Below are 14,739 nucleotides of genomic sequence, written 5' to 3'. Positions count from 1 at the left end.
TCTGGCACCGACCGGGCCCTTTGCGGTAGCACCTGCTTGTCCCAGCCCCACCGGCAAACAGCCTTGTTCTTTTTCTTTGGGCCAGCATCCAGACGGCCAAACCCTTTCCCAGGGCTACATCCTGAATGCTGCCACCATCCTCAGCCAGCGAAAGGCCAGCAGCAGACTGCAGGAAACGTGCAATGTGGCCATGAGGGACAGGTCTTCTGGTCAGAGGGGTGGGGGGTCGGTGCGGAGCTGGCTGTAGAAGCCGCCTCCCGAGGCATCCCAGGCGCAGGAGCTTGGGGCCCCAGGGGAGCAGCACAGGCCCCGGCCACACCTTCACGTGAACCTTCCAATCCTCTTTGAGACGCTAGGTCCAGAACAAACCAGGTAGTCCAGTCTGGCTTCAGAGGTGGAAGGAGGCAGCAGGTGATGGCATGTTCCACAGGGCCTGGCTGCCCATGGGGTCTCTGCTGTTTCACTCTTCGCCCATGTGATGGGTGCAGCCCAGGGACCAGCTTTGTTTAGGCTTCTGGGGGGGGGAGGGGGCCAGCAGGGACGGTAGGCAGCAAGCCCAACGATTTCTGTAGGGAATCTGGCCAGGAGAGGATGGGCCCTCTCTGCTGAGCTGGGGAGGATGGAGGTTCAGAGACAAAGGTCGAGAGATTTCCCCAGGAGTGACAGGGGAGGGAAAAGTTCACTGGCCTGACTTCCTGGAGCACACGATAAGTACGGTCAGACTGAAGGTGGTGGTCACGTGTGATAATAAAACCTGCCCTAGCCAATTTTACAGTCTCTGTGGGTAAGCTGAGAATCACACCACCTACCATGAACTTGGGCTGGTGACACCAAGGGGCAGTGAACTCTCCGCTCTCTGCCTGGAACAAGGGCACTGATCTAGCAGTGACCTGCCCTGGGCTCTGATAGCAACCACGGGCTCAATCCTGGTGTTGTTCTGTTCAGTCACTCCAATCGTGTCCGACTCTCTGACCCCAGCGGTTTTCTTGGAAAAGACCCTGGAGCAGTTTACCATCACTTTCTCAGCCCATTTTACAGATGAGGAAATAAAGCAAACAGGGTGAAGTGACTTGCCCAGGATCACACAGCTTTTAAGTTTCTGAGCCGGATTTGATGTTTTCTTGGCAAGGATACTGAAATGGTTTGCCATTTCCTTCTCCAGCTCATTTTACCAACAAGGAAACTGAGGCAAACAGGTGACTTGCCCAGGGTCACACAGTTAGCAAAGTGTCTGAGATGGGATTTGAACTCAGGTCCTCCTGATTCCAGGGCCAGGGAGCTAGCTGTCCCAATCCTGCTCAGGAGCTACTGAATCTTTTTTATTTTAAGGCAATTGGGGTTAAGTGACTTGCCCAGGCTCACACAGCTAGTAAGTGTTAAGTGGCTGGTCTGAGGCAGGATTTGAACTCAGGTCCTCCTGACTTCAGGGCTGGTGCTCTATCCGCTGCGCCGCCTAGCTGCGCCCAGGAGCTACTGAATCGTGAGAGCTCTCTGAGCCCCACAGCTGGCCTGATTCTAAGGTCCAAGACGGGGACTGCTTTGGTTCTTCTGCCCTCTCACCTCTGTCTCACTGAGCAATCATTTATTAAGCACCTACTGTGTGCGGGTCAGGCACTGCGCACATTCAGTGAGAGGAGACAACATGTACGTGTGTATACACCAGGGAAAGACAGTCCCTAACATCCTCCGGTGCTGCCTCTCAGCTCTCATCTTTCTCCACTCTGCCCCCTGTTGTTAAGGATTCCATTCCCACCAAAAAATCACTCTGCACTGACCCCGTATGTATTTCTAATCTGCTTATTTGTGTATATACTCCCCTTCCCCCCAAGAGAGTGTAAGCCCACTGAGGGCAGGGACCCTTTCTTTCTCTTTTTGGTCTCCAGGGTCTAGCACATAGGAGAAGCTCAAGAATTCCTTATGAACTGAACTGAGGGAAGGGGGCCAAGGAGAAATACCAGCATATTGGGCAGCTAGGGTACAGGGAAGGAGGGCCTGGCTGTGCTCCCCCTTCCCCCGATCTCGAGTTGGGCGCTATCTGGGACGACGTACAGTTCAAGGCTTACCATCCTTCTCCACCACGGCGGGGCTCCTGCTCTGGACCCGGGGGCTGCTGCTTGGCTGGGGCGCTTCACCATCTGGCTGGAGAAGATGCTGAGACGGAGGGGCCGGCTTTCCCGGGGTCGCTTCCTCCCGAGGAGGGTCATGGACTTTGGTGACCTGCTGGGAGAGAGCCAAGATACGGTGAGCGTCCTTACTGTGGCTGCACGCTCCCAACAGCGTAGGCAGAGTGAGATATCGCCCCCATTCTACAGATGGTGTGCTCAAACTTCCGTGTGCATTTCCCCAACAAGAAGGGAAATTCTGTTAGTTTCACCTTCTCCTTATCGGTCCATCCAGGTGTACTCACTGAGTGCCCTCTTGGGAAATGATAACCCAAAAGGAGGAAAAGCTTTCTAACAATTAGGACTCTCCTAAAATGGAACAAGAAAGAGTGAGCTCCCTGTCACTGGAGGTATTCAGGCAGGGCAGGATGATGACTCGTCAGGAGCGCTGGAAGGGATTTCTGGATAGGATGGACAGAATATAAGCTTCCCGAGGGCAGGGGCCACTTCATTTTTATCTCTGTACCCCCAGGTCTAGGGGAGTGCCTGGCACATAACAGCTTCTCAATAAATGCTTGCTAATTGACCAGCTCCTGCCCAGGTACAAATGACAAGTGGCTGACTTCTGGGGTGATTCTGTGCGGGTGCTAGAGCTGAATAAATCTGGAATCACTGCCCTGCCTGCCCTGAGCTGGAGGGACCCCAGTCAACAGCATACGGAGCTGGCGTGGGGGTCAGAGAACCAACCAATCCGTCACTATGAAGCACCCACTTTGTGCCTTGGGAATACAAAGAAAGGCCAAACCAGGCCCTGCCCGCAGGAGTTTACATTCTAATGGGTGCACACAGCACACAGTAGGCACTCAGGAAATAGTCTTTGATAGATAATGGGGTGCCGGGGCCCTCCGAAGCTGACCCGTCACATGCCACCTGCAATTCTGGCTTGAGCTCCCCTCCCAGACTCAGGTGCAGTGACTGGCTCCAGCTACGACAGGCTGGCAGGGACCCCTGCGGCAATGCCAGCCCTCAACAGAGGTGGCCTTGTAGGCTGGCGTCATCTTCCCCTTCCTCCGTGTTTCTTCTATGTACCAGCTGAAGTCCATCTCCCCCATTAGAATGTAAACACCTGATGCTCCTTCAGAGAGGGCCATGAGGGGCTCAGCAATGGTACCCCAGCAGGCAGGAGAGGCAGGCTGAAGGAGGCACTATCTGGGGACGAGGAGGGGCCTCACTGCGAGGGATCCTGGAGGCACAGTAGGCCAGAGTGCCCCGTGCTTTCTCTCCTCCCCCACCTCCACCGAGCCCAGTTCATCAGCCACCTCCAAAGATCTGTTCTCTGGCCTCATTTCCATGGGGATTTCTCCAGGAAACACAGGGACGAGGGACAGAAGCCAAGTCTCACTGCAGGCCTTCATTTCTCTATCCACCCCCAAGCTGTGCAGGCCAGGCTCAGACAGAGCATTTTGGCCTTATTTGTTTTCTTAAAGAACAGGAAACAAGGCCCAGGAAAGGGACAGGAGGCTCTCTCCTTGCTCAGCAGGAGAGTAGATGCGGCCTCCCAGAAGCCCCAAGAACCAGGAGCTTCCTGAAGGCTCAGAGATACTTACGATGGGGGGGATGGCAGCCGCTCTCTGCTTCAGCTGTTTGAGGTCCAGGGGTTTCTGCGGTGAAGGGTTGGGCCTGGCATCCGAGGAGGTGTTTAAGAGGGTGGGTCGAGGGGACAGGAGCCTGTGGGGAGAGAGAGTTCTCAGAACTGACCCAAGCTCCAGAGCCCTCCTGGCCTCTGCGGGGGCTCAGGTGAACGCTCTTAGATGTGACCTACCAGGGCGGTTGTCTCATCACACACACGAGGCCGAGTGATGGACTGGAAAGTCTGCTGACCCGGGGAACCCAGAGGGACCAGGCTGGGCCCAATCCCAGCTCTAGCAGCTTCTTGACAGGCTGGGGGTGATCATGACCTCCAGGGGTGCAGTAACCTTATCTCTAATCCTTGCAACCCCTACTATACCTCACAGGGCTGCTGGCAAGAAAAACCCTCTGTAAGCCTTTCAAGCTGCGGCATCCATTAGGGTTGATATTACAGGCAAAGTAACACGATGACTTGGAGCCAGGATCACAAAAGCAAAGGTTTTAGGGCTGAAAGAACCCCAGGTCAAGTCTGGCTGCTTGAGAGATCTAGGACCACTCTCTATGGCTTCAGACGGGCCACTTTGTCTCTCTGAACCTCTGTTTTCTCATCTGTAAAACGGGGGACAGACAATCAGAAATTTGGAGTAATAAGAGGAATTGAAGGGGTCATTTAGTCCCAAACCCTACAGGATAATGATGCCCTTGGGGTCCGCAACATTCACAAGGCTGTCCTGAGGACCAAATGAGACAGTAGGTGTTAAACCTTATACCTCCACATACCTCTGAACTATTCCCTCCCCTCCAGCATCAAACAACTCTTCAGTGTGGCATTTAAGGCCCTCCACCTACACCCCCCCTCCCCATCACACAAGACACCCATTCCCATGCACGGCTAAACTGGCCTTTCTGTTCCTCAGACCTGATCCTCCACTTCCCATCCTGAGGCCTCTTTTGTACTAGCCATCCTTCATGCCGAGAGTCCGACCATCCTCACCTCCATCACCTAGAGACTTTCTCTTTCTTCAAGATGCAGCTGTGCAAGCATCTTCTGTAGGAAGCCTTTCCTGCTCCACCTGCCCCCATCTGCCCCTACTGCTAGTATCTATCTATCCATCTTTCCTTTTACCTATCTATCCATCTATTTTTCCTTCTATCTATCTATTTTTCCTTCTACCTATCTAGCCATCTATTTTTCTATTTTTCCTTCTATCTATCTGTCTATCTATCTATCTATCCATCCATCCATCCATCCACAGCCTCATATGTTTATGCTGTTAGTATTTCTTTAGGCACCTTTCTCCCCCATTAGAACGTAAAGTCTTTGAGAGTCGGGATATTTTGTTTTTCAGATGTCTGTCCCTTTAATCCTTGTCCACAGTGGTCTCTTAATAGACACTAGCTGATCAGCTGATTGATGATGGCATCACACACCCCACTTCCTACCCTCCAAACCCAGGGTCGGCCAGTCAAGGGTCCAGCTGAAGCCAATGAGAACAAGGGACAGGACCCAGGGAGATGGGGCCACCCTCTCCCTTGTAGAATCTGAATCACACTGAGTGGCTGCTTCCATCCTGGAACCCTCCTTCCTGGGCAGTGGGGGGTGGCAGGCTTTGTCCTGTGGGAGGACCGACCAGAACCCAAGCTTCTCCATGCTAACTGTGCTGGGCACCAAGCGGGTGACACCCCACAGCCAGCTGCAGAAAAGGGGCCAGAATAAGGCTACAAGGCGCAGGATGGGATTACAGAGTAATCACTCTAATCCGCCTTTGCGGTTAGGCTCCCAGTGAAGAGCATCTGAAAGTGAAAACGCTGGACTTAAGGTGGCCAACACAGGCTTAGAGCCGAGAAGGATCTCGGAGGCCAGAGAGCCCAACTTCATTTTACACGTGAGGAAACTGAGGCCCAAAGACGCTCGCTGACTTCCCCAGGGCCCCAGCCCGTGTCTGAGGCAGGACCTGAAGCCTGGTGTTCCTGGCTCTCAGCCCAGCACACTCTCCACTCCATCGTGCTCCCAACAGCCAAGAGACATTTAATCCCATTGGGGTGGGCTGCTTTACTATCATACCGAGCCAAGGAGCTGGTGACAGTGGAATAAGTCATATTTACAAAGTGCTTCCAAGTCTACAAAGCGCTTTCTTTCCCCTGTAACAACATCATGGGGCATGAATTCTGTCCCTTGAGGAAACCGAGGCTAAGAAGTTAAGGGACTTGAGTCAAGGAGTCCCTCATTTTGGAATTGAAGAAACTACAGCCTGGAGGGGCGAGGTGACCTACTGGAAGTCACACAGGCAATTGGTGGCACAGCTGGATGAAGAGAAATGACGCTCAGCATAATGGTCTGAGGACACTCAGCCAGGGTGGAGGCCGAGCCTCCGTTTCCTCAAAATGGGCATAACAACATCTGCAGGTGTCTTCTTCGTGGGGCTGTGTTAAGGATCTAACCGACAGAATGATATTTATGAAGCATTTCATGAACTCTTAATGGCCTAGAGAAATGTCGGCAATTATCAACATCGTCATCAGAACTATTATTATTGCCACCTACATTCATACAGTGCTTATCGTGTGCCAAGGGCCGTGCTGATCACATTACAATTGTCCCTGGGAGGTAAGTGCTATTATTATCCCCATTCTACAGATAAGGAAACTGAGGCAGAAGATGAACGTTGTCACACAGCTATTACGTGTCCAAGGCAGGATTTGAACTCAGGTCTTCCCAACTGCAGGCTCAGCAGTCTAACCACTGTGAGGTGGGAGGGGCCAGGCTGAGAAGGGCTTCAGAAACAAACGGGGGGGGGTTTGTATTTGATCCTGGAGATAACAGCAGCCAAAAAACAGCCCAAGAAGGTCTTCCCGTGGGCACAAAGCTGGCTCGGCCGCTTCCCTGACACCCCCTGAACATTTCACCCTCAGCAATGCCCAGGGCAGGCTTGGGCGCAGGGCCCAATGCCAGTGGGCACAAAGCTGGCCCGGCCCCTTCCCTGACACCCCCTGAACATTTCACCCTCAGCGATGTCTGGGGCAGGCTTGGGCGCGGGGCCCAATGCCACTGGTGTATTCCGCATTCAACCAACTGACCAGCAAGTATCTGAGGAATGCCTGCTATTACATTCCTGGTGTTTTATGGAGGCTCTCGGCCCAAATGGGACGAGGGGGGAGGGTAAGCATCCTCCCACTGTGGCCTTTGGGGGGAAGTGACGTGCCCTCCAGTGCTGGGGTCCCCACCACGCCCCCTCTGATCAGCCTGCTGATGTCCAAAGAAGTCAGCCCACCTTCCTCCCAGGCTAGCCCTACAACCTCCAGAGAAAGCAGCCTCATGCTGTGGAGGGAATCACAGCCCTTTGGGGGAAGGGGGGCAGGCAGTGTTAAAAAAAAAAAAAGATCACCGTATGTTTATCACAAAACATGCTTACGGTATACATGGACTCTCAAAGCCACCTCATGTCATGGGCTGGGCAGGAAGGGACCTGAAAAGGTCACCTGGGTCTTGACTGTACAATCAGGTGATAAGCATTTATTAATCGCCTCCTGTGTGCCGGACACGAGACTAAGCACCAGGGGTACAGAAAGAGGCAGCGGATGGGATGACAGAATTAAGGCCAAGGGAGAGCGAGCACCATACCCACAGTCGTCACCTGGCTAACGGCAGAGGACCACCCTGTCCATTCTAGGCTGCCATCTATTTGTCAGACAACCCCAGGAACAACAGGAAAGTTCAACCGGACATCGACTCCTCAGGGCGAGGGCTAGCTTCTGCTTTTGACTTTGTAACCCAGAGCGTGGCCCAGTGCCCGCACTTAATAAATACTAGTTTTGAGTAGAAGTGAATCAACTGGGGAACAGCTCAACAGACGGAGGTACACAAATGTCACGGATGATGACACCTCTGCAAGCGGCATCTATGAAAAATACAGAGAAGAATGGAAGACCTGTATCGACTGATGCAGAGTAGTCTGCAGAACCAGGAAAGCAAAAGAGACCATGAAGACAATGTATACAGGAAGAATACAAAAACAGAAAGCCTGCCCCTCGCAGTTCCCTCACTCCCTTCTCTGCACCACAGGGTGACCTGGCCTAGAAGGTCCGACCCGGCTAATGTGCAGGTGAGTTTTGCTAAACTGCTCTCTCCTATACTTTTTTATTCTTTGTAATGAGTGCGCTGGCACGGATTTACCTAGTCAGGAAAAAAGCATTTATTAAGCTCTTACTACGTACAGAGCACCACACTCGAGGCTGGGGATGCAAGTAGAAAAGACAGTCCCAGCTCTTGTGGAGCTCACATCCTAACAGGGGTATGACTGGGGAAGGGAGGTGATTAAGAAAAAGAATGTCCATAACTGTTTTTGTTTGTTTTTTGTTAAAGACAGGTCCTTGCTGAACTGAATAGAAGTGAGGATGGAGGCTGGGGTGGGTTGGAGAACGAACAGCTCTGGAGAAAGGGAAAAACAAGTAAAAGAGGGATACACGTTTACAGCCAGAAGGGATATCAGCATGAGATTTCAGGTGACTGAGCCCCATCCACTGCATTCTGTACAGGTAAAGAGGCCACGCCAGGGTTTGAACAGAGGCCCTTGGGCAGCAGATGCCTGTGCTCCTGCAAGGGGCCCAGAGCAGGAGTGGGGGGCATCCCTGCAAAGCCCTCCTTACAGTTTTTACCAACAGTGCAGACACAGTCCTGCAGCCCCCAGGAAGGAGCCCACTAAGGGCTGGGGTGGGGTGGAGGGAAGAGGCCCACTCCACCCATCAGATCTCAGATCTTGGGGAAGTTCAGCTTCTGATGAAGGTCTCAGAGATGCCTTCAAGAAAACTCTGCCTCCTCCTATTCACGGTTACCGTGACCTTGGCCTGAACCTCCTTCCCTAGTACCTCGTGCCTGGTTTCTGGGCGGAGCAGTTTTTTCTCTCTCTTTTGGAAGGCGGCTCTCTGTTTCCAACTCAGACAGGCTCAAGCTGGTATGATCTACAGGCCTGGCCCAGCTAACCCTTGAGACAGCCGGCCAGCAGCCCGGGAAAGGGCCAGAAGGCAGCCAACACAGCTGTCCTGAGGCCCTCGCTGCCCTCCCTCTCTCCTTCCTACTCACCCCATGGGAGAGTGAAGAAGCTGCCCAGGCCTGCCTCAGCAAAAGAGAAGCCCCTTGGGGCCAGGCTCAAAGTCAGGGCTCCGTGATCATGAGAGTGCATGCGCATGCTCACGTGTGCAGCCAGGCGGGCAAGGACGCATTGGGGCTGAGGAGACAGAAAACCTGGGGGGAGGGGGAAGCAGAAACGGGTCTGATGGATATTCCTGAGGGTCTCTCCGGCAGGGCCTCGGGCAGGCAGGCTGCACAGGGGGTAAGGGCCCGCTCTACCGCCCACCTGCTCCTCACACTTACATGCAACCCTGAATCCACTTCTAGGACAGTCCTCCTCAGGTACGCCCTGAGCCCTCTCTCCTGGCCACCTCCCCTGCAGCTGTGGCCTTTTCTAATAACCCTCTAAGGGTTCAGGACACTGTCTTGGCTCCTAGGGGTGAAAGATTCCCAACCTGGGTCAAACACAGTGGATCGCCAGGGTCACCATGGGTGGTGTTTCTAGATAAGGCTGCTGCTCAGTGTAACGGACAAAGCTGGGGAACAGAAATCAGGCCACTGCCACTAATGGGGCACTGACTGGTATCACATGGTATGGCAAAGGAGAAAGAATGCTGTACTTGGAGTCAGGACTTGCAGATTATGTGGCCTGGAGTCAGGAAGACCCGAGTTCAAATCCAGCCTCGGATACTTCCTAGCCGTTTGCCTCAGCTGTCTTATCTGTAAAATGGGGGTAGTAATAGCACCTACCTACCTACCTACCTACCTACCAGGGCTTTTGTGAGGATCAAACAAGATATTTGTAAAGTGCTTTGCAAGCTTTAAAACACCATAGAAATGCTAGTTCTTCTTCCTATTAGACAGCCATGAAGGTCCCTTCCAACAGAGACTGGACAACTCTGATAACCATAAACAGAGCTTTGACAACTATAAAGGATTGTCTGTCTAGGAAGAAAACATACACACACACACACACAATCTATGACCTCGGACAGGTCACTTAAACTTTCTGGGCCTCAGTTTCTTCATCTGTAATACCAGAGGGCTGGCACAGGTGGAAGTGCCCAGAGCCTCCCCTCTAGGGCCAGTGCATCTTGGAAGCCTCTCCGGGAAACTACAGGGGGACTGAAGCCCTCAAGGGCTGTGCATGTCTGAATCTGGCCACGTTCAGATCTCAGCTTCAGGCTCCTCCCCAGAGCTGGCAAGGAAACACTCCCCAATGTCTCCACCTCTTCTGAACCTACACCAACTTCTCTCTGTGGTGGATGGCTCCTCAATACAGGCCTGTGCTCTGAGCCCTCAGCTCGGGGAACCCCAAATTAGGTTATCCTGACCCAGCAAAGCCACAGGACAACCCCAAAGAAGGCTTTCCTGAAAAGGTCAAGAGGGTTTTCTCACAACTGGGGATGTGCGGGGAGGCCTTAACTTTTCTTTAGAAAGGGAAGGAGACAGCTAGGTCTCTGCCAAAGAAAAACTGCCAGAGGGGTTTTCTCCCAGAGTGTTGTTTCTCCTCTGGGCCGGGAGAATGCTTGGAAGTGCCAGAAAGAAAAAAGTGGCTTCTTTTCTGCCCAAACGTCTGTGTGACCCATCATCACTCCAGGGGGCATGTGTGCCAGGGGTGGGGGGGTGGAGGGCTGGGGTTAGGACAGATATCAATCAGTTCTAGAGCTGAAGCTGCCAGCGATAGACCTGGGGGAGGAGAGGAAATGTAGACACACACAGCCTAACTCGGGGTTTGAGGCTTAGGCTTTGAGGTGGGGCAGGCCAGCTCCTCAGCATGGCTAGGATCCACAGGGTCAACTTCAGGGTGCCCCAGCTTTCCCAGCCGGTCCCTTCCCAGGAGGCCAGCTAAGCCAAAGGAAAAGGTTTCTAGGACAGCTCTGACGCATCTCACCCCCCACAGCCTATGGCGCCTAGCCTGAGCCAGGGACAATCAGCCAGAAGCCTTGGACGGGATGGAGAATGAGCAAGACAGAGTCTGGGGGGTGGGAGGGAGGGAAGGAAGGCTGCCAGGCCCATGGCCAGCAGGGAAAACAGAACATGAGAGCTGGAAGGAACCTTTCAGATCATCTAACTCACAGAATCAAAGAATCAGTTTTAGAGGGGGGAAGGGTCTCATTTTACAGATGAGCACACTGAGAACCCGAGAGGGACAATGACTTGTTCAAAGTCACAGAGAGAGAATAACTAGCCAAGGCTGGATTTGAACCCTGATCCCCCGATTCTAAAGCCACCCCCTCATTCTGCCGCACTGCACTCTGTGAAGAGAGTGTAGGACAAATGAAGGCCCATAGAAGGCATGGATTTGCCCAATGTCCAAAAAAAACCCTCCTAAGTGTCAATCAAGGCCAGAAACCCAAATCTCCCATCTCCCAGGCCAGAGTTTCTTCTCCTGTGCTATGTGGCCAGGATCTGGGAGTATTTGGGGTGAGCCTGACAAATGCTGGCTGGAGACCCAGACTGGTAGGAAATCTGGATACACTTGGGTAAGGTCCCCAGAGACGGCAGGAGGCTCTCCCACAGGAAGGGAAGGTGCCCAGCAAGATACCATTTATGGAAGAAATATCCTAATAAATCAAACAATACTCTTGGGGCCATGACCACTGAATTCAAATATCTGAGGGGCTGTCGGACAGACTAGGCCTTGCTTTTTAGACAGAGCTAGGAGCAGCGGGTGGAAGTTATACGGACTTAGCTTTGACCTAAGGAAGAAAATTCCTAATAATCAGTTATCTCAAAAGGGAAGGGACAACCCTGGGAAACAGTGAGCCCCCCCATCACTGGAGGGATTTAAGCAATGCTTGCGCACACTGTAGAGGGGAATTCTTATTCAGGGGTGACCGATGGGATCACAAATCTGGAGATGGATGAGACCAGGAGCTCAGCTAATCCAATTCCCTCCCCATCTTACAGATGAACAAATGGAGAAGTGAGGTCAATTGACTTGCCAAGGTCATACAGGCAGTAAGCCTCATTTCACAGATGAGCAGACTGAGGCCCAGACAGGGACAACGATTTGTTCAAAGTCAGAGAGAGAATAACTAGCCGAGTCTGGATTTGAACCATGGTCCCCTGATTCAGGGGCCTCGATTTGAATACAGTGTGTTTCAGGATGCTCCGCAGCCTCCTACCCTCAGGAGACTATGGGCAGTGTTCTCCCCTCCCCACGAATCCTTTCTCTTTGCTCCCTGGGACTGGCCAGCCAGCTGGAATGGAAGGGCCTCTGAGGTCACGTCCAGTTCTCCTACAGGGTTAAAAAATGAGCCCTCCAAGGCTTGCTGCCAGGCTGGCCCAGGCAGGACCTAGCAAGCCAGATCCAAGTGCCCGCACCCACGGGCACTGTGCCCTGTGACAGGCAAGGGGCTTAGCTTATCGCTGCTGCCCCATGATCTCAGCTCTCTGCTGGAGACAGAAAGATGTGTTTCCATGACGCTTCTCCAGGCAGTGTGAGAGAGGGTGGAGAGGGCCTCCCTCTGACCCCATTACACAGGAATGATGGAGGGAGTCAGCCTCCTCTGCCTCGGGGACCACAGAATGCTCTCCTGCTTTAATTGACTGGTGCTCTGAGGCCTGTTTTGCTGGCCAGCCCTGCCTGGCCTGTCTGCTTCAATCTGGATCAAGGGGGCCAAGAAGACTGATGAGCCCTGGGAGGAGGAGGAGAACAGGGCAGCCCGATCACCCCTTCATGTGGATGCCAAGTCCTGGAAAGGGTGGGGCAGGGATGAGGGGCTTGACCTGGCCTCCCTGGCATCCTGTATTCCCAGTAACCACCATCTTCTTCCTTATCCCCAGGGCCCCGGAGCTGGAGCTGGGATGGGGAGGTGATGACACAGACTGACCCTGCTTTATGCTGTGTCTTAGTACTGCAAAGGACAGCTACAAACTGAGTTGTTGTAAAACCAAGTTTGTTTTGGGAGGACAGGACGGTGAAAGACCCAGGAACTCGGATGTGGGCCCCAGCTTTGACGTCCCCAAGCTATGGCTAACAGGCAAGACCTCTCCTCTCTCTGCACCTTGTATGATGTTAAAAATAATAACAATGGTAACAGCTGAGCACATCTATACAGCGCTTTAAAAGCTCCACAAAATGCTTTACAAATGCCTCATCTGATCCTCCAACAACTATGGAAGGCAGGTGTTATTAACCACCCCCATTCTACAGATGAGGAAACTGAGGCTGAGACAGATAAAGTGACTTGCCCAGGGTCCCACGGCCAGTACATGGTAGAGGTGGAATTGGAACTCAGGGCTTCCTGCAGCACCTGCGACTTGTAGCAGATGGAATGTGGGACTTGGATTCCCCCCAACCCCTGCTCTATTACTGCCAAGGACACCGCCATCCTCCCAGGCCCTCAGGCTGCCGCCAGGGCCTGTAAATTTTACCTCTGCACCATCTCCCCAATACGCCCCCTTCTCTCTCCGCTGACCCTCACTGCCTCACGCCTGGACCCCTCCCGATCTATCTACTCAGCCACTACCATGATTTTCCTAAAACGCACGTCCAATCGCCCCCTGCTCACTCAACTAAACTCCAGTGGCCTCCTATCACCTCCAGGACCATACAAGAAAGCTCTGTTTGGCATTCCTACCCCAGCCCCCTCCTACTCCTCCAATCACCTTCCCCATCACATACTCTCTGATCTAGCGACTCTGGACTCCTGGCTGGTCCAGGAACCAGACACTCCACATTTCAGTCCCAAACATTTTCTCTGGTTCTCCCTCATGCCTGGAACACTCTTCCTCCTCAACTCCACCTACTGACCTTCCCAGCTTCCTTCAAGTCCCAACTAAGCCCCCACCTTCTACAGGAAGCCTTTCCCAATCCCTCTTAACTCTTGTATTAATTATTAATTAAGGGAGTTAATTAACGCTCTGTTAATTATTTCCTATTTATCCGGAATTTAGATTGCTTTGTGTATATCTGTTCACATGCTGCCTGTCCCTTTAGAATGTAAGCCCCCTTGAGTGCAGGAACTGACTTTCACCTCTTTTTGTATCTCTACTGCTTAGCACAGTGCCTGGCACCTAGGAGGCACTTAATAAACATGTATTGATCGATTGTTTAGAACTGGAAGGGACCCAGTTTAAATCCCTTATTTTAAAGGTGAAGAAAGAAGGCCTTTGAGAGCCCTAGGATGCAGCCTATATCTCCAATGAGATGTTTGTAAAACACAGGGCGTGGCACATACAGTAGGTGCTTAATGATTTTTTTTATTTTTGGCATTCGGGTTAAGTGACTTGCCCAGGGTCACACAGCTAGGAAGTGTCAAGTGTTTGGCCTGAGGCCAGATTTGAACTGAGGTCCTCCTGACTTCAGAGCCGGTGCTCTACCTATTGCCCACCTAGATGCCCCCCAGTAGGTGCTTAATAAATGCTTACTGACTGAGGACATGAATTCAAATTCTGCCTCAGATAACTACTAACTATGTATCTCTGGGCAAGTCACTTAAACCTCTATTGACCTCAGTCTCCTCATCTAAAAAAAATGAAAGGGCTAGCCTCAGTGTCCTCAAAAGTCCTTTCTGATTATAAATCTATGATATGATGACTCCAAGGCTAGAAAGAGAACTCCATTTGGAGGCAGAGAGCTGGAGGTTCAAATCCTGGGGTTGCTGCTTATTATGAAGGTGACCCTGGGCAGGTCACTTGGCTCCTCTTCTGTAAAGGGGGTTATTATTTACACTTATTCCAATAAGTGACCTCTGAGCTCCCTTTCAGGATGCCATTCTATGACTTTCAAGTTCCAGGTTCCCCTGTAATGGCCTCTGTGGTTATTTTAAGGAGGGGACCTTCATATTTAAGGAAAACCCAATGAAGAATTCTTTCCCCAAGTCTCTATTTTATATGGGCAGGCTTACACATTTGGGGAATTCCACTTTTCATAAGTAGAACACTTCTAGGGAGAAAAAACAATCTGGAAAACAAACTATTCCGATTCCG

General features: G+C 52.2%; 1 protein-coding gene across 1 annotated transcript in view; it reads right to left on the bottom strand.

Moving 5' to 3' along the window:
* NCOR2 (nuclear receptor corepressor 2) overlaps nucleotides 1–14,739 on the bottom strand; it is a 361,555-nt gene that overhangs the window by 54,328 nt on the left and 292,488 nt on the right. Inside the window, 2 exon segments of the mRNA XM_078154258.1 lie at nucleotides 2,064–2,220; nucleotides 3,710–3,830. Of these exon segments, the coding sequence (XP_078010384.1) occupies nucleotides 2,064–2,220; nucleotides 3,710–3,830 (278 nt within the window).

This window comes from Phascolarctos cinereus, unplaced genomic scaffold, assembly GCF_003287225.1.
Source record: "Phascolarctos cinereus isolate Bilbo 61053 unplaced genomic scaffold, phaCin_HiC Scaffold_4;HRSCAF=312, whole genome shotgun sequence".
Taxonomy (NCBI): domain Eukaryota; kingdom Metazoa; phylum Chordata; class Mammalia; order Diprotodontia; family Phascolarctidae; genus Phascolarctos; species Phascolarctos cinereus.
Note: the sequence above shows the minus strand (reverse complement) of the source record. Positions and strands in the feature narration are given on the sequence as shown.